A 26,950-nucleotide genomic window follows, 5' to 3' on the forward strand; every position below is an offset into this window, starting at 1 on the left:
ACTTTGTTGCTGGTCAGCTGTACAGGGATCCAAAGCGCTGGTGAATATGCGGCCTGTTATGTCACGTATGACACCAAGGTGTGCCTCTGTTACATTATTGCATGCCAGCCATAATGACACAGTCCATCTGGAATAAAGAACAAAACACCATAAGGAATGACAAAGCCTAATATCTGTTGGCATATTATAAACTTTAATCATTTTAAAGTAACATTGCCCATACTTATAAGAGCTCTGAATATTACAGACATATGCAACTTATGTTTAGTGGAGTTGTTTCCAGCCATTTACAGTCATAGCTGCTGGCTCATTCTTCACATGCTCTTAAACACAGAGCAGATAGTCCACAAACAGTCAGCAGCCAATGGCAAAGGTTCTGTTTATTTCAAAGAGACTGTCTGTTGACTCAGAAGGGCCTCTTTGGATGGAGCAACAACCCATCAATGATTAAACTTGTTTTGGGGAAAACTAAGAATTATAAAGAGAAGAACATTTTCCAGTGTGCATGCTCGTCTTAGAATGTACACAGACAATAGGGCAGGTACCCTGGGGTCTGCGGAGTGCCAGAACAAACAAATCTGGTGTAGACTGGTACTGCATACTCCAATGACGTGATAAAATGGGTAGAATCAGTTCAAGGACAGATAGGAGCTATTGCCACACATTTGCTTTCAGAAGTTTTCCATTATACCTCAATTTTTTTTGCACTCATGAAAATATTGTAAAGGAAAACAAACATATCGCTCAAAATCCACAGCTCTCCCCGGCTTTCATTATTACAAGTGAACTGTTAGATGATTTTAACAGACATGGCTTATACTCGGCCGGCCCCCACTCATACCAGTTTTTGTGTCATGCTAATGACTGGATATGGCTCCATGTGTGTGATGTTTGTGTATGTGGGTGGGAATTCATGCGGTAGCCTGTTGTCTTATTCAGATAAAGAGGGATTTGGCTTGGATAGGGAGGAGGGTTAATTAATAACCACCCTCCATTTCTCCCTGACCCCAACTTAGTCACACATGGTCTCAATGATGTCCAGGCACCAGCAGCTTAATGTTCATTAGAAAGTATTGATGGAGTTGTAGCTCACAGCGTGGATATTCCCCCCTCCCAAACCAAAAAAAAAAAAGAAAAAGAAAAGAAAAAGTCACAGGAAGGAAAAATTCAGCAAGAAGGAACTCAACCTCAGCTGCCAAAGAGAAGGTAAGAATTGTGAGATTGAGAACGAACATAATTCTAATTTACTGGTGACTTATTATTAAGGCTGTGGTGTGGCATTGTTTGAAGATTTGGTTGAAGTGTGGGCAGCGGGTTTCTGAATTCTTGTGGGTAGCTTTAGACTCAAGGGAAATTACACCTAGTTAATTAAAAATGTGGCTGGTGAGGTCTATAAAAGTCATGTCTCACATGGGAACATATTTTGTCCCTAGCAGCAGAAAGCCCTCTGACACATTTGAGAACTGGTATTAAGATATTGTACGCGAAGCTTTCAATCTCCTCAGCTGTCCAGATTTTAATATAAGATTTAATAAGCAGTGCTGTTTGCTAACAGGTGAGGCCTCCATATGATATGTTCAGTGAAATCAAATTAACAGAGACAATGATCTTGTCATACTAATGACACAGTCTTACATGAATCTGTAACGGGACAGGCAATAACAGAAAGAAAGAACAGACCTCTTTCCATGACTTGGTCTTCCTGCGGCAGTCTGGTCATCTGACCTTCATCCTCCACCTCTCTGTAGGGAAGCACCGAACATCTCTTCCCAGCGTGGGAGAGACCTGTCAGGTGCAATGATGTGGAGACTCCCAAGATGATTTTTAAGTCCAGCGGGGCGCAGACGTCTAAGGGACTTGCGTTGCTTCATCTCGGTTGACAAATCACTTTTTCATGCTTGTTACAGAGCTCCCCAAATTCAAAGCGTGTGACTGCTTTCCAGCCCAGTCCAACCTGTGTTTTCTGAGGCGGTGACAGACAACGCTCCTGAATGAATGAGTGGATGGGCCCCGACATCAATGTGGTGGGACCACTGCAGTTCCCACCCAACGATGAATTCTCCATCTTAGAGAGTTCCCACTTTTATGGTAAGTTCACAGAAAGACAAAATCAAAACTGAGCAAGTGACAACATTCTTTGCAATTATAATCAGTACAAGCATGGGGAAATCATCGCTGCATTTAACTTGTACTAGTGTTTAGAACAATAAAACAAGAAACCATATATAAAAGATGGCTGTAGCCACCCTGGCATCACCCATGCATCGGTCTGTGAACTATTTTGAAGCTTGAAATTGTTGCAGGTTTGATTTTAGGAGCTACAAGTGATCAAGTTTGTATGAGAGGAGGGCAGTGCTGAATTCCAGTTCTAACAGTAGAAAGATTAAGTGGCAGGCTGCATTGACAGACTCATTGAGTGCAGTTTAAAGACGGGGATCCCTGCTAATTAGTGCTAAGTAACAAGAGAAATAGTAGGATATCACTCAAGCTAAGTTGTAGTAAAGACAACGTTGGAGTAAATACACATTAATAGATGAGTCATTCATGCACCATAAAAACCCAGTCTTAGCCTTAACCTTCACCCTACTCTTTAGCACATTTTTAGAACAGAAGTTTCTGTACAGGTTTTTATGTACAGATGAAGGAGCCATGAGCGCAGACAGTACAAACACAACCATGAGTATCAGTGAACTGATTTAACCAAAGCGAAGCTCTCAGCCACTAGTCAGGGTTTCAGCAAGAACTGAATATTAGACCATTTGCAAAGATATAATTTATTGATGATTTATTACTAATTCACAGTGACCTGTAAACAAACAGATACTTTAATAGTTTGAGGCTACTTTGTGGCATTTTTCTGTCACAATAGTCAGTTATCTGCCAGTGACTAAGGGTCTGTAACAACTCTGAGTGAGTGGCAACAGAACGCCAATCTTCCACTAACAAGCTGAACAAAATTATTTTTTAAAGTAAAAAGTACACTCTGCACATCTGCTATCGCCTACTTTAGAAATCAGATCTTAATTTTGAATGAAAATATCAACTAACAATAGGTGACTCTCATCCAGCACCTATAAAGCATTTATGGATGCTCAAATTCCTCCGAACAATTGCATGAGCCGGATCTGACCTGTCCACAAATTCAAGCTCACTGAACAGTAGCAGTCAGCTTGTACCTGTGTCCACATCTGGAAATGACTTCTGATATCAGCTGGCTACTTGCAGTGTGAAGAAATGTGACTATGTGGTTAATAAGTAGCTGTGACAACCTTTGCTCTTTCTGGGATTACTCAAGCAAGTGCCAAGTTGCTACAGTAGGTACTGTACTCAGATCTTTTGGGAAAAGCACGCTGATCGAAAGGAAGAAATTGAAGATGACTGTTTTGGTTAATAAAAGGAAAGATAGACTTGAACAGAGCACAGCTGGACAGTGTGGATCAGAGAGCAAAGTTTCAAAATAATCTGTGTGTTTGGGCTCACGGAAATGGCCATGGTCCAGACTAAGTCTTCAAGAGGTCAGTGTTACATTATACTATACTGATATTCTGTTAGTATTAGGTGGTCTGATGGCTTTAAAAGCAAAATTTAACATTTCACAGTCACTTTAGTCAAGAGATGATTGCATTGTGTTGTCTTGTCAATAGTCATCCCTGATAAGTTGCATATGAAGGTTATAAAATTCATCAGTATGTAATAATGAACCAAAAGTACGATCCCGTTAACATTCTTCGACTGGATATCACTTGCAAATGTGTAATTTTGTTCGTTGTGCTGTTAAATCTAATTCTAAAGGTCCTCCGTGTAAGCAGGTTGTTAATCATTTATGGGTTTATAGTTTATAGTTATAAGAAAGTAGTTAAACCTTCAACTTTGTTTAACCGTCACGGTTTACAATTCTTGGAAGCAGAGTTTTGATTTTTGGATTTCTATACGACGGTTTATTTGATATTCTTTTCTTGGATTTTAGCTTGTAGCTTTATCTTGATGTATATACTTTTGTATTTTGAGCCTTCAGTTCTTCATCCGCTCCCTAACTTATTTAGTTACGTTGTTGCCTCAGTATTTTCTGTTTACTCTCCCGTGCCAGTTCCTCTGTGTCAAATTTATTTATGGTAAATGGCCTTATGTGTCTGTGTTTCTCTCCTTAGGTGTTGTTCCTACTTCCTGTTTTATTGTATTGAATTTTTTTTTTTTACAATAGTTGCCTCTTGTATCATGTGTCTGCTTCTACTTCCCTCTCCTGGCTGATTATCTCAATCTGTTCACGTCCCCTGATTGTCCTCCGTGTCTGTGCTTATCTTTTGTCATGTAATCTGTTGGTCGTCCCGGTGTTACTGTCATGTAAGAGTCTACTAATTCTCTATGGTTGGAATTTTTTTTTACCTTGCCTTTAGTAAAGCTAGTTTAAAGGCAGGAGTCAACCGTTGCAAAGCTTTTCTTTTAATATTTTAACACTTTGACACTTTAGCTTTTCAAGGAACTTTATTATTCAAGTAACTTGTTCATATTAAAACTGCAACAACTGTACTGCGTCTCTGATTACATTTGACTAAGATGAAGCCACATGTCATTTCTCTTCTTCTCTTAGATATCCTCACAGATCAAGGCAGCCCTCTCCTGCAGGATCCCGACATCTTACCCTTCACCAGCTATCCCAACATGCAGTATCAATTCATGGAGCCAACAGTGTCTTCCACTCCATACTATTCCACTCAGAACTACTACCCACAGTATAATGGAGACGAATGGTATTCACACACAGGGATATATGAACTGAGGAAAGGACCCCTCGAGGGCAGCTATGAGGCGGAGATGGAGGAGGGCTCCTCTGTTGTGCCGGCTGTGTGCAAGAGAAGCCGGCACCTGTCACAAGCTGGAAGGGTTAAAGGGGAGGAACTGTGTGTTGTATGTGGAGACAAGGCCTCTGGATACCACTATAATGCTCTCACTTGTGAGGGATGTAAAGGTGAGACGTAGAACAGGAAACAGCAGTGTGATCCTTAACTGTAACTGTTACTCTAAAAAGCCTGTCTTCTTTACAGTGTAATGATAAGAGCAGTTGGTGGAGCTGAAAGACACTAGCAATTTAGGGATTTTCTAAATGTGGTGACTTATCAAGGATGACATGGGTGGGCCTCGTGGGAAATGAAATAGAATAAAAACAGGGTTGAATACAGTGGAGAATAAAGCAATAAAATCCTTTACTTTAGTGAAAGCACAGACATCCTAAAAAAGAATACGTAACCAGGGTGACATCATCCGTTGGTAAATGGTAAAATGGTAAATGGCCTGTATTTATATAGCGCTTTACTAGTCCCCAAGGACCACAAAGCGCTTTACACATCCAGTCATCCACCCATTCACACACACATTCACACACTGGTGATGGCAAGCTACATTGTAGCCACAGCCACCCTGGGTCGCACTGACAGAGGCGTTGGTCCGCGATGTCCTGTTACAAAGGCCCAAGCAGAGCAATTTCAATGTCATGGCCTCGGTGACTCAAACCGGATGTCATGAGTAAGGGGTGGGAACTGATGGAATCTGCATACTCATATGGGAGCGACCTGGTAATGAAAAGGTTGGCTTATCCTAAAGCATATTGTGGTTGATTAATCTTCTATTGAAATTGAGACCATAAACTAATGATAAAATTACCAGCTTTTCAATACAGTCATATTTCTTATTGTACCTGGAGGAGTTGCCCCTGCTAGCCATTAGAAAGAAGTAAAGGTACTTCTGCAGTGGCTTCACAATGCTTTAGTGCAGGGGTGTCAAACATAAGAACAGCAACACGAACAAGAATACCTCCACTTTAAAAAAATCTTTTACAATGTTTTCATCTAAGACTGACTGTGTGTCTAGGATGCAACTGCATAATAACGAGCTGAATGACATTTGCCCCAAATTCCAACATCATGTTATTGTGTTTAGCTGTTGACTTTAAGGGGTCTAACCATGATGACGATGTGTTTAAATCTACAGTTCAAACAAATGGAGAAGAGAAAACATGCTTTTACAATCTTGTTAATTCCAGACGTCTTCAACAGTTTGAAATGCCTGTGTAAGCGGCTCCAATGCTGGACCTGATACCTTACTCAGTTCCTGTAAAAACTGTTTTTTTAATCTGTTATCCTTTACAGCTGCTGTACACTGAGAACAAAATACCATTTATTTCGTATTTAATAACCCTTCAGGGACAGGAGGTTAACTACGCAATCATACACTGAAGGGTTTGAAGCTGATTTTAAGGTAACAAAAAACAATAAAATTAGGCAATCTTACAGTAAGAGCAAGGACTTTACAACTCTTTTTGTCCCTTTTACAAATCATTAACTTGGGGATGAACTGCTGAAGGCCACCACTCTGCTGTCACCATGTCTTTATGACGCTGTTGATTTGGTGTGGATCCTGCCAAACAACAGGGTGAAACGATATAAGTGTAATTCCACACTGTGAAGTGGGACAATGCCAGGAGTGTGGCTGCTGACCTGTCCTGCCATTTGACTGAGAATAGGCTCAGGTCTACCTGGTACTGCCACCAGATTGGGTTCCTTCTCAGCTTTCGGCTGTACAATGCACGAGCAACCTGAGCTCAGTTACTCTACTGCATGCCATTGTGCTTAATGATGTCAGAATGTCTGCTAACTGTTCCACGGTTATTCTGAGCGTGTGTGTGAGTGTGTGTGAGTGCATGTCAGTACTCCGGGTATAACTTATTAGTGTGGTGTTTGGATTAAACCCAGTTGTGTTCAATATACAACTAAATTAGAACAGTTAGTGAAGCAGTAACTCGAGTTTTTTCCGAGTATAGTAACACTATCATTTATAGAAAGCTGGAATCTGGAGCTGATCCTTTATTTACTTTCTAAGTACCAATACCACAAAAAACCAAAACAAAAGTATTCAGCATAAGCAAAAGTAATGACACACACATTATGACATTGACATTTATGTTTAAAATAACATAACTTATGTCACGACCTGATACAGAAGCTGTAACATAACTTTTATTTTTTTCATTTTTGCCAGTCAGAGTAACAAACGCCACAGCATTCGTCTCTCCATTCACTTCAGTTCATCTCAGTTCAGTTGCGTTCTACTTGTATAGCGCCAAATCACTACAACAACAAAGTGCTTTAAATTGCAATACAGAGAAAACTCTGACAATCAGAAGACCTCCTCTGAGCAAGAGCTTGGTGACAGTGGGAAGGAAAATTTTCCTTTTAACAGTAAGAAACTTCCGGGAGAACCAAGCTCAGCGAGGGACAGCCATCTGACAAGACTGGTTGGGGATAAGGGGAGGGAGACAGGACAAAAGACGCACTGTGGAAGAGAGCCAGAGATTAATAACTCACACAATTTATCGATGCAGATTATGGAAGCTTTGTTTCTGCCAGTGGAAAAAAAATGCCAGTCAGAACTTGTTGGGTTAATCAAGAATCTGAGTTAGGTATGTCAAAATTCTGAACAAACTCTAAGTTATGAGATAATTACCTGAAATTTTCAGTCATGGATGATTTTTTTCTCCTGTAATTTAAACGAGCTTCCAAGATTTTTAATAGCGCTTAGTTGCCTTTATCTAGCCTTTCCTTTCTTTCCGTGAGTTGCTAAATGTTCACAGTCTAAATGACACATTAAAGGATTAAGATAACAAAAAAAAATAACTTTAAGGAATGATAATTGTTTAATCAGCTCTTTTTTAGGCTTATGTAGTATAAAGGTAGATTCTGAACATTCAGTTCAACTGATATAGTGCAAATTTACAACATCCATCACCTCAAGGAGCTTTATATTACAATGATGATAACGATATTTAAAAAAAACAACCAACAATTACATGACGCCCTATGAGCAAGCACTTGGTGACAGTAAGAAGGAAAAACTTCCTTTTTAACAGGAAAAAAAAAGCTCTCCAGCACAACCAGGCTTAGACAGGTGCATTGATCCACCACGACCTTTCAGGGTGAGGTTGGGGGTTTAGGAACGTTGTGTCAAATTCCCTAAAAATCCAGTGATTAACTGGCAAACACTCATGTGCGCATTAAAGATCATAACATATCGGCGTCCCTTGTTGTTAATACATTTTTATTTTTACCACGTTCAGGTTTCTTCAGACGGAGCATCACCAAAAACGCTGTGTACAAATGCAAGAGTGGCGGAAACTGTGAGATGGACATGTACATGCGCCGGAAATGCCAGGAGTGCCGGCTGAGAAAGTGCAAGGAGATGGGCATGCTGGCAGAATGTGAGTATCGCTGCATTCGAGGATGCTGAAACAGGGATTATTTTTTTAAAGAGCGTTAACGTGTTCCCACAGTAACATCTACTTATTATGATTAAGAGAGACTGCTAAATATAAGTGTACATTTTCCATTCTGACATGGGCTGTTGGATTTTAATGGGGGATTACATGTCAGTACATATCACACAGTACAAACATCTGTTTATCTGTTTAAGCTGCATTAAAAAAATAAGAACATGACACATTTGCTAAAGTGATTTTTGCCTTAAGTTGATGTTTCTCAGTTGTCTCTATAGTTTCAAATGCTGAGCTTACCTCAAACTGAAGGCAAAATCTGTAAATAGGAGCACCCACTTTTCTGAAACTGGGTATTGGAGGATTATTGGGGTCTATTATAGAGCTGTCAGCTGAAAAGAGAAGAATGAGAGGCTGGACTCCTGTTGCTCATAAATAGTACAGAGAAGATGTGATGAATAATGCAGGGTGAAAGTCATTCACGACTCTCTATCTGCTGCCTCAACAAGAGACTAGTGAGTTAGATTTTTGATCAAAATGTGAGAAGACAGATGGTTACTGAGAATGCTTCTCTTCTCAGCACTATCTTAAGTGTAAACTTATTATGCAATTGATCAGAGAAATCTAAAGTAGAGGCAGTTGCAGTGTTTTGGGGAAGGAATAAGGTAGAAAAGGAATCACATTTAGTAGAATGCAGTTCACATTATGATGTGATGTTAAAATAGTAAACAGCAAGAGTTGCAGTAATCTGCCTGCTTGTTGCACATAGATAGTAATTAGTTTGACCAAAGCCATCATAGATGAAAATAAACATTCAGCACTGCCGCTGCATTAAAAACCTGCAAGGTATTTAACACGCAAAGTGAATCCTTCGTCGCTACTGACAGGCCTGCTGACAGAGATCCAGTGTAAATCTAAAAGGCTGCGGAAGAACACCAAGGCCTCCCCAGGACAGTCGACTGGGGATGAGACGGAGGGGCCAGAGAATGTCGACAACAAGCAGGTCACCTCCACCACCAGACTGTCAAAGGTAACCTCAACATCTGCAGATGTCCTCAGAGCTCGCTGATGCTCTCAAACAGGCACAGAAGACGTCACCGCTTAATGATGGGCTGTTTTTGATTTTCTCTTTAAATCCAGGAAAAAGTTGAACTCACCAAAGAGCAGCAGGCACTCATGAAACTCATCGTGGATGCTTATAACAAACATCAGATTCCTCAAGATTTTGCTAAAAAGCTGGTACGAAACAGAAATATTGATATTAAATAACCAGGCGAACAGTGCTGATAAAAACTGGCTGCGGGGAATGCAGCTAAGAAAATAAAACCTGTATGCACACACATCACACAAGCAGCACCAGCTTGTTGGGTGAAATAATGTTTGCATGACTACATGCCGCCGAGACTGTTTTATTCGTTTGCTTTGTGGAGTTTTTGCTGTTTGCTCGAACCATTTCTTCCCTCTGATCTGTTTTTCCCGCTGTTTTTTCCTCAAGCTACAAGAACAGTACAGCGCAGATGAAAACTTTCTTCTACTGACAGAAGTGGCAACAAGTCAAGTTCAAGTTTTGGTGGAGTTTACAAAAAGTATTCCAGGTAATTCTTTTTTCTTTTTACCAATCCTGTGGAGCACACTGCAGTGTTATCTTAAGGTCATGGACAGAGGCATGACAGATGCTGGGAGAGTACGTAAAGTAAAAACACAGTATCTTGCCTGTTGTAATGACAAGTGTTATGACTGTCATAGGGTTTCTGTCTCTGGATCACGAAGATCAGATTGCTCTGCTGAAGGGTTCAGCTGTGGAAGCCACATATCTGCGCTCAGCTCAGGTTTTCAGCAAAAAGATGCCCACTGGATACGCGCAACTTTTAGAGGAGAGGATACGGAAGAGTGGTGAGTCTACAGCAGCACCTATAAATGTGTCGGTGCAGATATTCAGCAGTTATAGCAGATGCAGGTTTTTATGTGTGCAGCTCTTGCTTCATGACCTTCAGCAGTCTTGGTCTTCTGCAGCCAAGCAGCTAAGTCTTTCAGGTCCTTGATTAATATTTGATCTGTGTCGGTTACGTATGCTGACCTGTTGATCTCTGGCTGGGTATAGATTACGCATGAGCACACACCTTCACTGGCTATTGTTTCACTCCGTTCGGCGCTACATGTGCATCCATGCTTGCAGATTAAAGGAGAGGGGCTTTTCTGGGATTAATTTATTACAGCGCATGAGTTTCTTCTGCTGTTTTAATCCAAACCTATAGATTTTTGCTCACGTCCCCTGTGTTGTCTCCTTTAAAAGAAAAAATCATTTATATTAATGTGGGGTGTCATTATGTCAACCAGGTTGGACAGTTAGACAGACAGCAGCGGTGATGGCAGGCGTGTGTGCGCGTCACTGGGTCCCTCAGTGCTGCTGTGGTGTGAATAGTGCCTATAAGAGATATTCACAGTAAAGGCCAGTCTGGGAGAATAAGTGGTCAAAGCTGTCTGAGGAGGCCATTGTTTCTTATCAAAACATCAGAAGTGCTATTGTCCACTTCTCTCCCTCTGAGCCCCGCTGGCATTTCTGAAAGCTCGATAATGTGCCCGAGCAGACAGGCACCCTCTGCTAGCTGAAGAGCTGTAATATCAGGAAATGCTGCCAACGTGCAAGAGCATACTAAACAAAAACTTTTAAATAATATAGAGAGTAGTTTGAAATATGTATATGAAATATGTTTATTCATATAGGCTGGAGCCTATCCCAGCTACCATAGGGCAAGAGGCGGGGCACACTGTGGACAGGTCACCAATCTGACACAGGGCTAGGATAAGGATAAGATCTATGATTAACTGCAAATAATTGTGTCGTAATTTCTGATGGCTTCACATACTGAATACAATTCACTCATAAAAACTCTTTCTTCGCTCTCTCCTTTGCCTCGCTTCTCTCACACCTTCATCCACCTCCTCCCCACTCTTCTCACCACAATGCAGCAGAGCACATCCACCTCAGACCCTGTATATGTGTTTTTGATTTAACTTTGAGAGACTCCAGTCTTTGATCATATTAGCTGTAAAAGCTTAAAACTGAATGTATTTTACATGAAAAACTTTACAGCATCTTTTAAATAAATAAAATGAATAGTATAATACAACGTTATAGATTATCCTGGTCAAAGTACAGGCTGTTACATAAAACAGGCCGTCTCTGTGCATCTTAAAACTATAAAACCTCGCCAGCTTTCAGCAGCATCGACAATCCTTTATTATCCATCAAGTTAGTGCACAGACTAACATTGTCTGCATAGAGCTGCAGATCAAAGACTTTTTATTATTAATTTGGGAAGGTCAGTTTACTGTGTTTAGAGCACTTCCAGTCAGTATAAACATGTTTATTGGCTCTTCCACAACATCAACAACAACAACAGAAATTGAATTACTCTAAGTAATTAAACCAAAGCTTAAGAGATGGCTTCTTACTTTGAGGACTTGTTTATTTACTATTCACTGACTTTCTATATAAAACTTTCTATTTTATTAGAAAAAAATATGTTGCTTTCTTTTTCTGCAGGTATATCACAAGACTTCATTACACCCATGTTCAACTTTTACAAAAGCATCAGCGAACTCCACATGGCACAGGAGGAACAAGCTCTCCTTACTGCCGTAACCATCCTGACACCAGGTGAGCCCCCCCAAAAACAGTGTTAACGGCATTGACGGCATTGTTTCCTAAAGTAATATTTGATTCAAATTTTGATTTCTGTGAAGATGATGATCACTATCCACTCTATTCCTCTCCAGATCGGCCTTATGTCAAAGATCAGCAGGCTGTTGAGAGACTTCAGGAGCCCATGCTGGATGTGCTGAGGAAGCTGTGCGCCCTGCAGCATCCGCAGGAGCCGCAGTACTTCGCTCGTCTCCTGGGCCGTCTGACAGAGCTGAGAACGCTCAACCACTTCCACGCGGAGATGCTCACATCCTGGAGAACGGATGACCACAAATTTACCCCACTGCTCTGTGAGATCTGGGATGTGCAGTGACGGGCCAGGACGAGAGAAGAAGGCGGTAACACAGGGGTGATAATGTGGACATTAACTTACAAGACAACATCATAGCTCAAACCTACAGTCCTTTCCCAGCCTCTGTTGTGAAGCCATGACATTGGCATTAGTCATGTAGTGATTGGTTTAGAGTGCTGCTTGTGCCTTTCTCATGGATTACTCTATTATTTTTAACCATTCACAGACAAAGAGGCTCCTGTTCAAATATTGTGATTTGGCCAACCTTTTCTTTTTTTACTGTGTATATCATGCAAAACTTTGATTAGTCAAACAAGTACAAACACTGGAAAGCCACGGTGTGCTCCTAAGAAGTGGAAGGCTTAGATTAAGTGTGATAATGGGTGAATCCTACGATCTGCCTGAATAAATATTTTCAAGAAAAAAAGGGTTTACCTGGAAATAGTTTTTATAATAGTTAGTCACAACATCTGGGATGCAGTTATTCAATAAAGAGTAAGCAAAACCAAAAAAAAAAAAACATTGTCACCTTTTCTGCTTGATCATATTTGTATAATCTTTCACTTTTACATCTTCCAGAAACATTGACTTTTTATTCCTTATTTATGCCTGTAGGTAGCCATCTGGCCAAACAAAGGCGTCTCAATTAGAGGGCCGTGACTGAGGGATTTTTTTTTTTTTTTTGCATGTTTTAACCAATTTTCTAATTGCCAATAAAGATTATTTAAGATAAATGTTTGGCTCTTTTTCTCTTTCTGCTGGTAATGGCGCTGTGAATCAGAAGCTTTAAGAGCTTAAGTAGAAATGGCAACATTTAGGGATTCATGTTTGGAAAGAGATTTATCAGATGTTGAGTCCCGTGTTATAATATGTTATAAAAATCCTTAATTAAATGGTAAATGGCCTGTATTTGTATAGGGCTTAATCCCTAAGGACCCAAAAGCACTATACACTACATTCAGTCATCCACACACTGGTGATGGCAAGCTACATTGTAGCCACAGCTGCCCTGGGGCACAATGACAGAGGCGAGGCTGCCGGACACTGGTGCCACCGGCCGGGCCCTCTGACCACCACCACAAGTGTCTTGGTGAAGGACACGACGACTGAAACTGTCGGAGCCGGGACTCGAACCAGCAACCTTCCGATTACAAGACGAACTGCCAACTCTTGAGCCAATATCGCCCCGTGTCTAATCTCTAGGTTTATCTTAGGTTTATTTTCATCCACAAACCAGCATTTGTTTGATTTAGAAGAAAAAAAAAGAACATATGTAAAACTCATTTAAGGAAATTTATTTATCATTTTCCCAAAATGCGCACAAATCATTTAATCAGATCTTTCTACAAATAAAAGTTAAATAACTTTAACATGGTGCAACTCTAAGTCTACATTTTGTAGTACATAAATTCGAATAAACTTTACATCATTTACAACGTTTTTTTTTGTCATGCAATGTTCACTTTTTTAAAATGAAAATTCTCAGATAGTTGTATCTGTGCACCTAAACCCAAACTGTATCACAGATTTTCTAAGAGAACATTGCACTTAGCTGTATCATAGCACCATCTGGTGGCAACAAATGTTACCTTTTGGAATAACACTGTTTAATAAAAACAAACAAAATGTTACAAAAAGAAAGAGAGAGAGAGGAATCTGTTAAACTATGCTGACCACAGTTTAAATATTCTACCTGACTCATTGACGTGGAGATAAACTGCAGGCTGGGAACAAAAAACAGCTACAACCTTAAGACATTTATAGGTGACCTCTGTCCCCCTGGCTGGTGGCAGGTGTTTCTGTATCTGGATAAACCAGGAAGCCTGAGAACGTGGTGTACCTGCCCTGGTTGCTGTAAACAGCAAAGCGCTCATCCTGTTGACTGTACAGCCACACGCTGTCGCCCCTGCTGAGAGACAGCAACAAACTCTGACTCTGCATTTCCCTTCTCTTTGATGTGTCATCATCAAACACCATCGCCTGCACCTCACCCTTCCCGGTCATCAGCTTCACTGAAACAGCCCTACGAGGGTGTTTCCCCACAGTGAAGGCGAAGAAGTACACCCCTGGGAAGTGGCAGGTGAAGCGGCCAGAGGTTTTGTTGAAATGGCCCCCTATGTTGACATATTCTACATCAAAGGTGATTGGTGGCTTTTCTTGTGTCCAGCTGCTGTGACCCATGAGGGTTGATGTCCGTGCTACTGAGAAGGCAGACCGCGGCTGCTCTCTCTGGCCTCTGACCTGAGGTGGACAGTTTGGGTAGGGTAGAGCAGGTGTAGACAAGTGGTTGCTGATGTAGCTGGTTGCCATGGCATCAGGATAGACCAGGTAACCTGAGAAGGTGATGTAAGGCCCAGCGTTGCTGTACAAAGCATACTGGGGGCTAGGCTGCAAGCGCAACCACACTATGTCCATTTTCTTCAAACCGATCATAAGACTTTGGCTCTGAACTTTTCTCCCTTTCTTGCGGAAGTCGTCATAAGCTATAGCCTGCACCTCCTCTCCGTTCTTCACCAGGATGACAGAAAGCATTTTTTTGGGAAATTTCCCCACAGAGAAGGAGAAATAGTAAGCCCCGGGGATGCGACAGCGGAAGTGGCCAGTGTCTGGATTGAAATCCCCTCCGATGTTGACCACGAGCCTGTTGAAGGTCACTGCCTTCTGCTTGCCTCCCACCACGCTACTGGTTTGCGTGGCAGAGAAAGCAGAGAGGAGACCTGTTGGCGCGGGAGGAGCATAAAGGGGAGAAGCTGCTCCAAAGCAGTTGATGAGGAGGAACAAACATAGCACGTAGCAGTGTGTGCTCCACTGATCTGAAAACAAGACAGAAATACCTGTGAAATTACATAATGAGATATCAGTCACTCAAAGCACAGGTACGTATATACCTGTGGTGTATATATTGTTTCTGTTGGAGGGAACCAACGAATTTCACCTTTAAGATATCATGCTAACCAAGTTATAGCTTCATATTACATATTATTATAAATTTTGGTTACATTTTAAATCCAAATCACTTTCTTTAAGTTTTCTAAGGGCTCTATGAGTGCTTCTCTAAGATACCTAGACTAAAAATCAGTGTTTAACTGAACTGCTCACAGCACATATCTATATCCATCAGGTAAAGCTTTAAAGGTCACTTAAAACCAAAAGGCTGGCAGCAAAGTGAAGTACACTTCATTTAGGCCTGGGAAGTATGGCTGCTCTCTGTTAACATAAATCTTTCTACTTGAATTAAGCCCTCAGTGTGAGCAGCAGCCCCTGTAATATGGCTGGTATTGTCTGTTCTCTCTGTGCACTGACGGAAGGACTGCATTAGGTGCTGGTTCATCTGTTCCTCTGTGTCTTGAACAATGGAAAATTTCAAATGGCTGTGGAGGTGAAGCAGAACAAAATGCTAAAAGATATGAGAGCAAAACAATTTAGGAAACGTCATTTTATAAGTGCACAGGTTGACATAAATCAGCTATTATTATTACCATATTATCATGAATATAAAAAAAATGTTTTTTACAAGCATAACTTATTAAATTTTACCGTCACACACATTTGTGAGCACAAACCTACACAGACAGAAATTTATGATCCTAAAATTTCTAATCCTTCACAAAATCTAATACTGTGTACGTACATACATAAAAAATACATTTTAAATACTACAAGGTCAGATCTGTCTGATGATAGTTAAATATGTAACTCTGAGCACGAGCTGTCTTAACCAAATCCAAAAACTCTTGCTATCTAGTTGAAATTAAGTTTTCAAAACCTAATTTTAACCATTTAAAACAATCTTGCATTTGTTGCATTCTTTAAAGTAAGTACTTACATTTATATAGCAGTAACACAGAGTGTAAATACATACAAAATACATAAACTAAGTCACAGAAATACATTTATGACAAACGGCATAATAAAAAAAAGAACTCACACTCATTCAAACACAGTGCTTGCATTAAAACGTAATCTATCCATAAGAGACATAAAAACGCACCTGTGGAGCTACAATGGGGCAGAAACCGCATGGTGAAAGTTGTTGCACTGCTAATGTCCACATTATAGGCCTGACACCCAAAGGGGAAAAGCTTTTGTCCATTCGGATATGAGAGGAGGAGGAGGAGCTCCAAACCCCCTCCAATATATTCTTCCTATTCATCCATGAGACAAAAAATATCCCAAAATTCAACAGGACTCTGCAGGTTTATTGGACCTTGGAGATTTTCAGTCTAAGAAATGCGCTGAGTTGTCTAACACTGGGAAAGACAACATCAGGCACTGTGGTAACCTCTGAACAACTTCTGCTTCAGGAACAAGCACAGCTGGGAAGCACATGTAGAAAAAAAGGTGTTGCCAAATAACAAAAAAACAGCCATGTTGATTTTAATAGCAACTATTCTACTACAGCTTCTGCAGTGCAAAAAATGTGAGTGCGAATGGTTGTCTGTCCCTGTGTGTTGGCCCTGCGACAGACTGGCCACCTGTCCAGGGTGTACCCCGCCTCTCACCCTATGACAGCTGGGATAGGCTCCAGCGCCCCCTGCGACCCTGAAAAGGATAAGCGGAAGTGAATGGATGGATGGATATACTATTATATATATTAACAGCTTTAATCTCTACTCCTCTTATGAAATGAAGTTGATGCTATACTATTGCACTGTATGTTAGGTGTACAAAGTAGAAAACATATGCATACAAGTGCAGTGATACTGGGTTAAATGCCATGATAACAGGGTTCTTGCTGATCGGAGCTGGCTTGGCCCTGGCTTATCGAAGAATTAAGAAAGCGGAACCGGCTGTTCAAACCCCCACAAGGCTGCCCGCTGGGATTGAAATGATGGGACGAGGCGTGAGTTTCTCAAAATGGGCTCATTGAGTGCAGCACGGATAAGATCTTGGAGAATGCATGGCTGCCGTGAATACTCAGAACAAGACCTCTGAGTGAAAAACTGGATTACATCTGGAGGGCCTATCTTGAATAACACCTTTGAGCGCAAATTGGATCACATCTTGGGAAGTGCACTGCGGTCGTGAGTTCTCAGAACCTGCTCTTTGAGCAAAAAGAACGACAACATCACGGAACGTAAATTTGGATAACATCATAGAAAGCTCGCGGCTCTCCAACGGGAGATTGAGAGACCAGTGTTGGACTGTCAGAACAGCTCTGAAATCCATATGAGTTGTTTGCACTAAAGTAAAAACCACCATCACTTCATGCGGAGACCCCTTCAGCGCCAGCTGCGGTCTCAAGGCTGGAGCTGAACAAAACACCCTGATAATGACCGTGTTTAGACTGTTCCCCCCATTCCATGCAAGGCCACCTGGGTTGGCTGGAAGACTGTTTACTTAGCCTGGCAGGGCGAAGGACACTGTCTCAGCTGAACTCTGGACACACACACACACACACACACATACACTGATATGCACACACTGATCCCCCCTCCCTTTCCAAACGGCTTCGATGCTTGTGCCCTACCAGGGAAGATGGCAGTCGACTGAACCAGTGCAGACATGCTGCAGGACCGGATGCGCTGTCTACACCGGCTCTCTCTTACCCTTTACCCGCCCCTGTTGCTTGTCTTGTGTTTCTATGGTGTATTGATAGTCATGTGCTTTTTGTGCTGAGGTGTTTTTTCTGTTATCAAACTGTTCTCCCACTAGGAGCTCAGTCTGAGTGGAGTTTTTTTTCTCCTCCTCTTACCTCATGTTATGTATTTTCGTTGTTTTTTTCCTATCAGCCTACCTCTCTGACATGTCTTCCCAATGTGATGTTTGTGTAAAGTTGGTCAGAAGGTTCCTTTGTAAGTGCGCATGCGCCATTAGCGTGCTGCCTGCTGTAACCCTAATTTCCTTCGGGATTAATAAAGTATTCTGATTCTGATTCTGATAAATGTTGGTGCAACGTTTACTGGATGGAACTGGATGAATATCTGAACACTCTTCTTGGCAGAATTGGTAGAGTTCATTTAAATTGGTTGGTTTCCTTGAATGGACACAGCTTTTAAATGCAGCCCACAAATTTTTAAGTAGGATTAAGTTTGGGGATTTGGGATGGCCATTTGAGAAGTTTAATGTTAGTATATCAGATCACTGTCAAGAATCACTGAAGAATTTGAAGTTAATCCCCCCTTTTTATTATCACATCTATTTTGTGCAATGTACCAGAACTAATGACAGCGGAACAGCCTTAAGAAATGGTGCTACCACCACCATGCTAGATAGTTAGTACAGTCTCCTTCAGCTTAAAGGCATTACCTTGTGTCATTGTGGCCAAATAGCTAATTGTTTATTTTGTCTGAACATAAAACTTTTCTCTGGAAGCCATTTGGCTTGTCCATATGAGCCGCTGCAGATATTGGTCAAGCTCAATTTTGGATGAATAAATATATATCACTATAAATATCACTCATGTCACATAAATCTCATAAATCTGTTTTTTCTTAGTTGAATTTTTTTTAACTTGCCTGTAACTGTTCGCTTCTTCTTTTTTTCATGTTATGCTATTAAAAATTAAACGTACAGGCCAGTCCACGTTACCCATATTTATCATTTTCCATTAGGGCTTACCTTAAGAAGACGTTACCTTTACTTGGAATAATATTTTTTAACCATTCGAGAAACATGTTTGCATCGTGAGTGTGTTAGATAAGCAGCTGCTGTGTAAGTCACGTTCACGTCCCTCCATTCACTATCACCGTGACGCAGAGAACCCGGAAGACGTGTGTTTGCTGTCAATGCCAACGACAGAAAGAAGGCACTGAGAGCTAAAAAGCCCGCATTTAAGACAAGATGGCAGGACTGCCCCGCAGGATCATTAAGGTAAAAAGAAAAAAAAATCACGCCTCAAGCAACAGCATGCCTTTCGTAGTAACGGCAAAAATGCCACAATCACAACCACAAACTCCTAAACGCTCTGGTGGTGCGCCCGGCGAGCAGTTTTGTGTGCTAACATTAGCATCTCGCTGGCTAACGGGTTGTTTGTTAAAGTAACTTCCGCTTCGTTTCTGCACCCACATACGCCGAGACACGACGGGTTAAAAATACACCACCGTGCTGTAACGATGGCGGATAAAAGTCCTTACCTTTTCTAAATATACTTGTCTAAATATATTTTTCTGGTGTTCTCAAGTTGCTTGTAGTGCTGTCAGAAAGGCTGGCTAGCTAAAAATGCTAACGCCGGCTAGTTGTTTAGCATTGCTTGTATTTTAATAAAGCCCGACACTGCAAGCCTCGTGCCTTTACTGTATACTGCAATAACTTAAAATCACACACCCGTTTTATTTTTTTCGTTATTTATTTTTATTTTTTAGCAACCATTGGGAGTTAAAGGTTAGTAAGGTAATTAAAACGTGTTTTAAAAACTGCACAAATTGGATGAATGAAATCGCTCCCACTGTGGTTACTTCAACAAGGCGAATGACTTTCTGTTAATGATAACATTATGACTTGCTAATTTACTTAACGAGCTTAATGATTTGTAAAACTGTTGTTAAGTTGACATATTTAAGGCCTTTAGAGTTTCCTTTTCTGTACTCCACCCCAAATCAAAAATCCACACCTGCGTTACACTCAACCTGACGATTTTTTTTTGGGCGAGGGGGTCCATGTTTTTAGAACGAGTGTGACTGCTTGTTGTATTTGTTATGTTACGTTTAGGGTCACCGTTCAATGATTAAAATACATTTTCACTCGTTTGCCTTCTTAGCAGGGTAATGTGTCATTTTCCCATTTTTCTGTGTTTTCCTGAGTGTGCATTTTCTCAACCAAGCTTTCCAAATGTAGTTGATTCCTCACTTTTGTTTCCTTCTAGATCTGTTGTTGCAGACACAAGCTTTTTATTAGCACACACATCAATAAAAAGGGGACTTTTTGTGGTTGACTATCCACGTTCGTTACCTTATTATACAGAAATGTGTGCAAAAATAATTGAGTGAATGTTAAAACAAATACAGTACAATTGATTTGGTGGGTTCCAGCCTTTATCTATGCTGGACACTACACCTGGACACTACACGTGTCCAGGTGTGTGAGGAAGCAGGCCACAGCACAGACTTGGTGGGAAAAGGTGGAAGGGCTGGGAACAGTACTTGATGGGACGAGCCCTTGAGCCCTGAGAGCGTGTGACTGGGACTGGGAGCCCCTCTACTGTCTGTGTTTTCACTGCATGGTTTTGTCTGTGGGTTATCTGAAACATTTCAGGAATCTCACTCGCAGTTGCATGGAGGAAACGAGTGTAAAAGACGAGTGTGGTGGTTGTTGGAACATTTATTCAATTATATTTTGAATACTGTAAAGTTTGTTTTGTTGGAGTCAGTTGTGCATTTCAAACAGCAAAAGAAGAGACTATCATTTTTAAAACTGAGAAAATAACGAAACAGTTTTGTGCAACTTATTCAACAGTAAATACTTGAGTCCTGTGAAAACCAAGTTCATCCTTACTGCTTCATTGGGAATCAAGAATGAAGATAGCAGCCAGGTGCTGCTAATCAAATGCACATGATTAATTGATTGGCAGGTTTTGCCACTTTGGGGCATTTAGGCACAATCTCACAGGAGTGGGCATCCCAGCAAATTTCCCTCAAGTTCGGATTGTGCAATGCTCAAAGAAACTGCAAAAAAAAACCCAAGAGCTAAATCTCCAATTCTGCAGGCTGCTGTTGGAATTTTAAAGTTCTTTAAAACACAGTTAGAAAGAGATTGAACTAGTATGTGTTGTTTGAAAGTGTTTCCAGGAGAAAGTCTCCTCCTAAAAAGAACAAGGCAGCGCCACTTAGGTTTGCAAAGTTGCATGTAAGCCAAACCTTTAAAGATAAATCATGATAACTCAAGGAAATATGTATTTATTATATCACGATATCTCAAGGAAATTGAGATGTATTTTGTGTTGAGCTTGCTAACCAGCTGCTTAAAAACGTGCCTTCGTATTATGCAATCAGATCGCAAATTTGCATTTGCGCTTCCTGTCATATTGAGTGCTTCAGCTGTGTTTGGTTGTGTCATTTAAGTAGGGGTCACACATCACGAGCTGCTGGTATCTTATCTTTTGGAGCCTGTTTACACCTTCTGTAAGAACAGTTTTCTTGCACATTTTGCAGAGTGCTTTGTTAGGAGCTGTTAAATTGCCCCCCCTCCCCTTTTTTTTTGACTAAGACTTGTGGGTTGGGGGATCCTTTGGACAGAGGAGACCTAAGTGAACACAACATATCAGCACAAACACCTCATGCCAAATGTCAAGCACAGTGGTGGTAGGGTGATGATTTTGCCTTGTTTTGAAGCCACAGGACTTGGGTACCTTGCTGTCATTGAGTGGACCATGCACTCCTCTGTATATCAATGTATTCTAGAGTCAAATATGAGGCCATCTGTTCAAAAGTAAAAGCTTGGTGAAAATTAGGTCATGCAACAGGCCAATGATCACAGCAGCAAATCTACAGCAGAATGTTTGAGGAAAAAAACATAAAGTCAAAGTCCAGACCTTAGCCTGACTGAAATGCTGTGGTGGGATTTTAAGAGAGCTGTGGATAAGTGAAAGTCTGGAAACCCCAATGAACTGAAGCAATGTATTAAAGAAGAGTGGGCCAGAATTCCTCTAAAATAATGTGAGAGACTGATGAATGAAGTCATACAGAAAAGAACATTAAATTACTTTAAGTAATAGCTAAAGGGTCCCCCTCCAAAAAGTTGATTCTGTTCATCTGGACGTAGCGTTTTGTGGGAGAAACGTTTCGTCACTCATCCAAGTGACTTCTTCTGTCTCAGCTGACTGCAGGTTTCGCCAATCTTATAAACAGTACATTTGCATAATGACTGAAACCAGCCCACTGAAGGAACAATGGGCTGGGAGGTCAGTTCCTTAATCTTAATTATGCAAATTCTCATGGCCACTGATCAACAACCACTGACCACTGATCAAATTCCACTGATGAATGGCCATGTGCCAACCAAGGAAACCCCATTGTAAACTGTGCGTTTCATTGTCACAAGAATTTGTTTTCACTTGGTGAAGCAGAAAATGCGTGAATGTTTTGATACTTATTTCTAACCTGTGGCCAAGTTTGTTTTACACTGCTGTAAATAGAACACAGATTAGAAATTTGAGCAGGACTTGATTGTTCAGTTTTATATGGAAGAAAAATGAAATAATGTGCCAGACAACATCTTTTATGCAAGTATGCATAGACTAAAGCAGTCTGACCTAACACAGAAAGTTGAACACCACTGCTGTGATAGTCATTATCTCTGATGGAGATTTAGGCTCTCTGATGTTTAAGGACCCTGATTGTGATCACCATGAAACGCTTTAACTCAAGTGCATAAAACACACAGCGCCCATTATTGCACTGTTTCTCACATGTCTAGGTTTTTTGTGAACATCTTTGGAAAGATTTCATGCTTTAAGGATATCTGTTGCCTTCAACCTTCTTTTGGATGTGTTTAGAAACTGCAGGGCTGCGTATGGTGCAACTCTGCACCCACAGTGAATAACAGGAGAGGACAGGGGGATTTATTTCTCACTGCAACAACTAAACACATCCTGATTTATGATCTATGAATATCAGCAAAACTTTTTAAAGTTTACTATTCTTTTGCTAATTAGATGCATTTATTGGTGTAGCTCTACGAGATATCACCGGAAACACCGTTAATGACCCAGAATCAATATATCAGCTGATATGAAAAGATAAATTATTAGTGTCACTTATTCTTAAGAATATTGAAATATATATTACTATTATCGACTTCCAGTGATGTATTTTATAAACTACTTTGCACCTGTATATGAAGACTGCACATTGCCTTTATTCAGCTACAAATGCTGCAGACTGTAGAAGCACAATAAATGGACTTCCAGTCACTCTACTGGCCAGACCATGTAAGGAATGTGTAACGTCTTATTTTATGTTATATTTAGGTTTTTAGAAAATTTCCTGTTGGCACAAATCTGGAACCATATTATCTGAAACCATCATACCTGTGATTGCCCGATATTATCAGATGTCTTTAATACAACATTCAAAAGCAGTTCCCCAAAATGACCTTTATGGACTTGGTATTCTAATTTATCTAATTCCTTCTCCTTCCTTTGTTTCCGCTTTCTTTATTTTTCCAGGAAACTCAGCGCTTGCTTGCAGAGCCTGTCCCAGGCATCAAGGCAGAGCCAGATGAAGCCAATGCCCGCTACTTTCACGTGGTCATCGCTGGACCTCAGGACTCACCTTTCGAAGGAGGCACATTTAGACTTGAACTCTTTTTACCAGAGGAATATCCCATGGCAGCTCCTAAAGTACGTTTTATGACCAAAATTTATCATCCAAACGTTGACAAGTTGGGAAGAATATGTCTTGACATTTTGAAAGGTAAGCCAGTATTGTAGCTTAAAAATCTATGAGAATATTAATCATGCCTTTCACCATCATATCAGAGACAAAGAATATATTGTCTCTTATTAAAAGTCTCTTCCTAAACAGGATCATTGGTCACTTTTCATGTGTTTTGCCTGTATGCATTTTTTTATTTGACTACACTTGTCTTTGTTTTTATTTTTATTTTTTAATAGATAAATGGTCACCAGCTCTGCAGATTCGTACAGTGCTGCTCTCAATCCAGGCTTTACTAAGTGCACCCAACCCTGATGATCCCCTAGCAAATGATGTTGCAGAGAAGTGGAAGAGCAGTGAAGCTGAAGCCATAGAAACCGGTGAGAGCCATGATCTGGCGTGGTGTAAAGATAAGATTTACCTCATTATTCATGATGTTGTTAGCCAGTTTGATGCTCCTACGTTGTTATGATAATCTTGGTCCACAATCAACATTGCAGTTATGAAGAAGTTAGCCAATGCTTTTAAAAACTATCACAGGCAAACCACCATGACTAACCAAATTTAGGTAACAGCAATCCTGATTTGATAATAAAGTTATTATAGTCTCGAAATTAAAGATTATTAAAGAGAACACTTGAAATGCTTACCATTCGTTATCAAAGAGAGTTTTATATAAGCTGTGACCCGTTTTTTTTTTGTTTTTTGTTTTTTGTTTTTTTTTCCCCTCCCCACATTGCAATGTTATGACATCACAACAATGTGATTGAGCAGTTGTGATGTTGATCCTTGACTAAAATTATGGCATGATGATGATAATGCAGGAGCATTACCCATAATCGTGCCACTTCATCTCTGTATATAAACAAGTCACTTATATCACACACAATTAATATGGAATATTTTTCTTTTAAGTTATGGTTTCCTTTAAAATTGATGTATTTTTTATTTTACTTTGCAGCCAAGACATGGACCAGGCTTTATGCTGGAAACAAAAATGAAGTGTAAAGCAGCCTCTTGGAGACAGAAGTGGAAGCAAATTGTATGAACACAACTCATGTGCTGCCAAGACCACCTCCTGCTTTATTTGCATTTAAAGGACACCATCTTTTAGTGTATATACATGTCAGATTTTCTTATATATGTATACACACTAAAAGTACACACACAAAATATATATATACTGCTGACATTTGGTGATTTAAATGCACACTAGAAATTACGAGCTGTCTTTGTCCTGACTCACTACTATTCAAATGCATGGGCAGAGGTTTTAGATCTACTCATCTAGCTTTCTTTGTCCACTGAGGGGAAAAGGTGTCTTGCATCACACGTTTTTGTTTTTTTTTCAGGGGGGAGGGGGCACAATTTTGGAGCAGGGGAATAAGCTGAGTTAGAGACTGGCTTAGATGTGGATAACATGATATGCTTTTTATGTTTCTTTTAACTTTGTTTTATCGTGTTGCTGTTCATTAAAAGCAGCTAACTCTACTAGCCCACTGTTTTTGTAGGCGCTCGCCTGGAGAAGGTTTAGTCCTGTGTAGGTTTGCCCAGTAGGACGCATAAACAATCATCGCTGTGCTGCTTCTTCGAGTCAATCTGGATTTGTTAAATATAAACTGAGATGACTGAGAACCAAACTGAGCCTGCCACTGTCACATTAACTTTTCCAGCCACTCTCAGTGTGGACTTGGATGTACAGTACTTTTGTGGATGGCATGAGAGTGTGTGTGGTGGGTTCAGTGGACATTGTGGACCTTTCTTTAGTTTTAGCACATACAGTATGTGTTTTGTCTTTTACATGTGAATCTTTTCTTGCTGTTAGCATACTAACTGCTCATGCTTTTCGGCCCCTTACGTCATCAGTTTAATTCTGCAAAACTCTGTGGTTTACCTGCTCTCACTGGCATTTATTTCAAAAAGCAGTGCGGTTACATTTGAACAGTCAGTTGATGAAAGCGGGAACTGGGGTGTTGTGATTGGTGTGTGTGAGAAGAGATGCTGCATTGTGGAGGAGATCACACCAAAAGTGCAATGAAGGCTTTGACTCTTGACTGTTGTGACTGGGCTTTGGCTGTAAAGTCTGTATTCATTTCACTTTGTGTAAATTCATTCTTTGTTAATCTGAAGGTGAAATGTTTTCCTGCTCTCAGAATGATATGAAACAGTCCAACTACAAACTTTTATGTTCTGTAAATAAATTCTGTTGATTAATAAATACCTGACTGTGATTCTTAATAGGACATGTGGTACATTGTGTACAAGTTGGTTTGTAATTTGTACACACACAGTTACGGACAGTTCACCGTTCAAGGGGGACGGGGGTGGAGTCTAACCCTATATATCTATCATAAGGCGAAAAGCCATTACAGGGCAAACGGGGAGAGACAGATTATAGACCCAACTTCCTCTTTACATTTTAGGAAAATGGAAAAACAATGCAGTGATTTATAGAAATGTGCAAACACAAATGGAGGCAGGCATACCAGCAATGTGCTGACTAACACAAAGACAGTAACTGCTTTATATATCTGCAAAATGCAGCCTTTCATTATCTTTAGCGGCATGTTGCGTACTTCATAGGTCAACAAAAACAATCCAGGGTGTTTTTGTACTTTTCTTCTTCCAATCTGTAATAAAAGGACTGGAACCATAGTAACACTTTGGGATGTTAAGTATTTATACGACAAAAAAGGTAACTGGAATCCAAGTGAAATGAAAAATTGCAAACTTAAGAGCGAGTTTTATCAGCCACCACTTTTTTGTTTTTTTTGAGCTGGTATTAGATATTTGTCACTAGAATGGCATTCATACTTACCAGATAATACTTAGTATTGGAACTGCTTTCAATGCATGACGGCAATCTTTTTTTCAGTACTCTACAGTACTGGGCAAATGTCTTGGGCCTTCTCTCATTTCTTTTTAGTTTGCTAGGAAAGTGGGAAATTTATTGGATAATGCAAACGTACATGTAAATACAGTACATAAGGCAAAAACTGAGTTTGTGCAATTCTAAAAAGCTCGACTGAATATTTGATCTGACCACCTTTATTCTTCAACACAGCCTGAACTCTCTCAGGAACCTTTCTTGTATTTTCTTTAAGTAGTCTTCAGGAATAGTTCTCCAGGCTTCTTAAAGGACACGCAGAGCTTTGCTTTGAATGCTGGCTGTTTTTTGTTCTTGTCTCTGTTAAGATGATTCCACACAGTAATGTTGAAGTCTGGCAAACCAAACCATGACTGAAGATGTTCAATGTAGGGTTTTTTTTGTCATGTATGCTTTTAATGTATTGGCAGTATGTTTTGGATCATTGTCATGGCAAAAATGAAGCTGCTGACAATCATGGCAGATCTTTCCAGATGGTATTGCATGGATAAAA

The 26,950-nt window shown here is 40.4% G+C and overlaps 3 protein-coding genes across 4 annotated transcripts; 2 read left to right on the forward strand and 1 right to left on the reverse strand.

Moving 5' to 3' along the window:
- The first annotated feature begins 1,991 nt into the window (after positions 1–1,991).
- Positions 1,992–12,279, forward strand: nr1h4 (nuclear receptor subfamily 1, group H, member 4). Of its 2 annotated transcripts, none has more exons than XM_005737610.1 (9): positions 1,992–2,088; positions 4,589–4,966; positions 8,108–8,248; positions 9,148–9,290; positions 9,401–9,499; positions 9,756–9,855; positions 10,007–10,153; positions 11,808–11,921; positions 12,041–12,279. In XM_005737610.1, exons 1-9 carry the CDS (start codon positions 1,992–1,994, stop codon positions 12,277–12,279), a joined length of 1,458 nt encoding a protein of 485 aa, XP_005737667.1. The 2 variants fall into 2 exon arrangements, with proteins under 2 accessions (XP_005737667.1, XP_005737668.1); XM_005737611.1 differs by lacking the exon at positions 1,992–2,088 and adding an exon at positions 3,485–3,515.
- Positions 12,280–13,767: 1,488 nt separating this feature from the next.
- Positions 13,768–16,313, reverse strand: c1qtnf13 (C1q and TNF related 13). Its single transcript, XM_005737612.1, has 2 exons — positions 16,250–16,313; positions 13,768–15,071 (listed from the first exon to the last, which is right to left on the reverse strand). The coding sequence occupies exons 1-2, from the start codon at positions 16,278–16,280 to the stop codon at positions 14,017–14,019; spliced, it is 1,086 nt and encodes a 361-aa protein (XP_005737669.1). The 5' UTR covers positions 16,281–16,313; the 3' UTR covers positions 13,768–14,016.
- A 2,568-nt stretch (positions 16,314–18,881) lies between these two features.
- ube2na (ubiquitin-conjugating enzyme E2Na) lies at positions 18,882–25,808 on the forward strand. The gene is made up of 4 exons (XM_005737613.2): positions 18,882–19,071; positions 23,363–23,609; positions 23,810–23,950; positions 24,532–25,808. Exons 1-4 carry the CDS (start codon positions 19,042–19,044, stop codon positions 24,576–24,578), a joined length of 465 nt encoding a protein of 154 aa, XP_005737670.1. The 5' UTR covers positions 18,882–19,041; the 3' UTR covers positions 24,579–25,808.
- The last annotated feature ends 1,142 nt before the right edge of the window (positions 25,809–26,950 follow it).

The sequence above is a fragment of the Pundamilia nyererei genome, unplaced genomic scaffold, assembly GCF_000239375.1.
Source record: "Pundamilia nyererei isolate P.nyererei 1_Seehausen unplaced genomic scaffold, PunNye1.0 scaffold00078, whole genome shotgun sequence".
Taxonomy (NCBI): domain Eukaryota; kingdom Metazoa; phylum Chordata; class Actinopteri; order Cichliformes; family Cichlidae; genus Pundamilia; species Pundamilia nyererei.

Excerpts from the sequence above, each read along its gene's own strand:
- nr1h4 (XM_005737610.1), top strand. The coding sequence starts at position 1,992 with ATGAATGAGTGGATGGGCCCCGACATCAATGTGGTGGGACCACTGCAG. Across the intron at positions 9,856-10,006 it reads GTTTACAAAAAGTATTCCAG|GGTTTCTGTCTCTGGATCAC; the intron begins GTAATTCTTTTT and ends TGACTGTCATAG. Across the intron at positions 10,154-11,807 it reads GGAGAGGATACGGAAGAGTG|GTATATCACAAGACTTCATT; the intron begins GTGAGTCTACAG and ends CTTTTTCTGCAG.
- c1qtnf13 (XM_005737612.1), bottom strand. The coding sequence starts at position 16,280 with ATGCGGTTTCTGCCCCATTGTAGCTCCACAG. Across the intron at positions 15,072-16,249 it reads GCCCCATTGTAGCTCCACAG|ATCAGTGGAGCACACACTGC; the intron begins GTGCGTTTTTAT and ends TCTTGTTTTCAG.
- ube2na (XM_005737613.2), top strand. The coding sequence starts at position 19,042 with ATGGCAGGACTGCCCCGCAGGATCATTAAG. Across the intron at positions 19,072-23,362 it reads TGCCCCGCAGGATCATTAAG|GAAACTCAGCGCTTGCTTGC; the intron begins GTAAAAAGAAAA and ends TTATTTTTCCAG. Across the intron at positions 23,951-24,531 it reads AGCTGAAGCCATAGAAACCG|CCAAGACATGGACCAGGCTT; the intron begins GTGAGAGCCATG and ends TTTACTTTGCAG.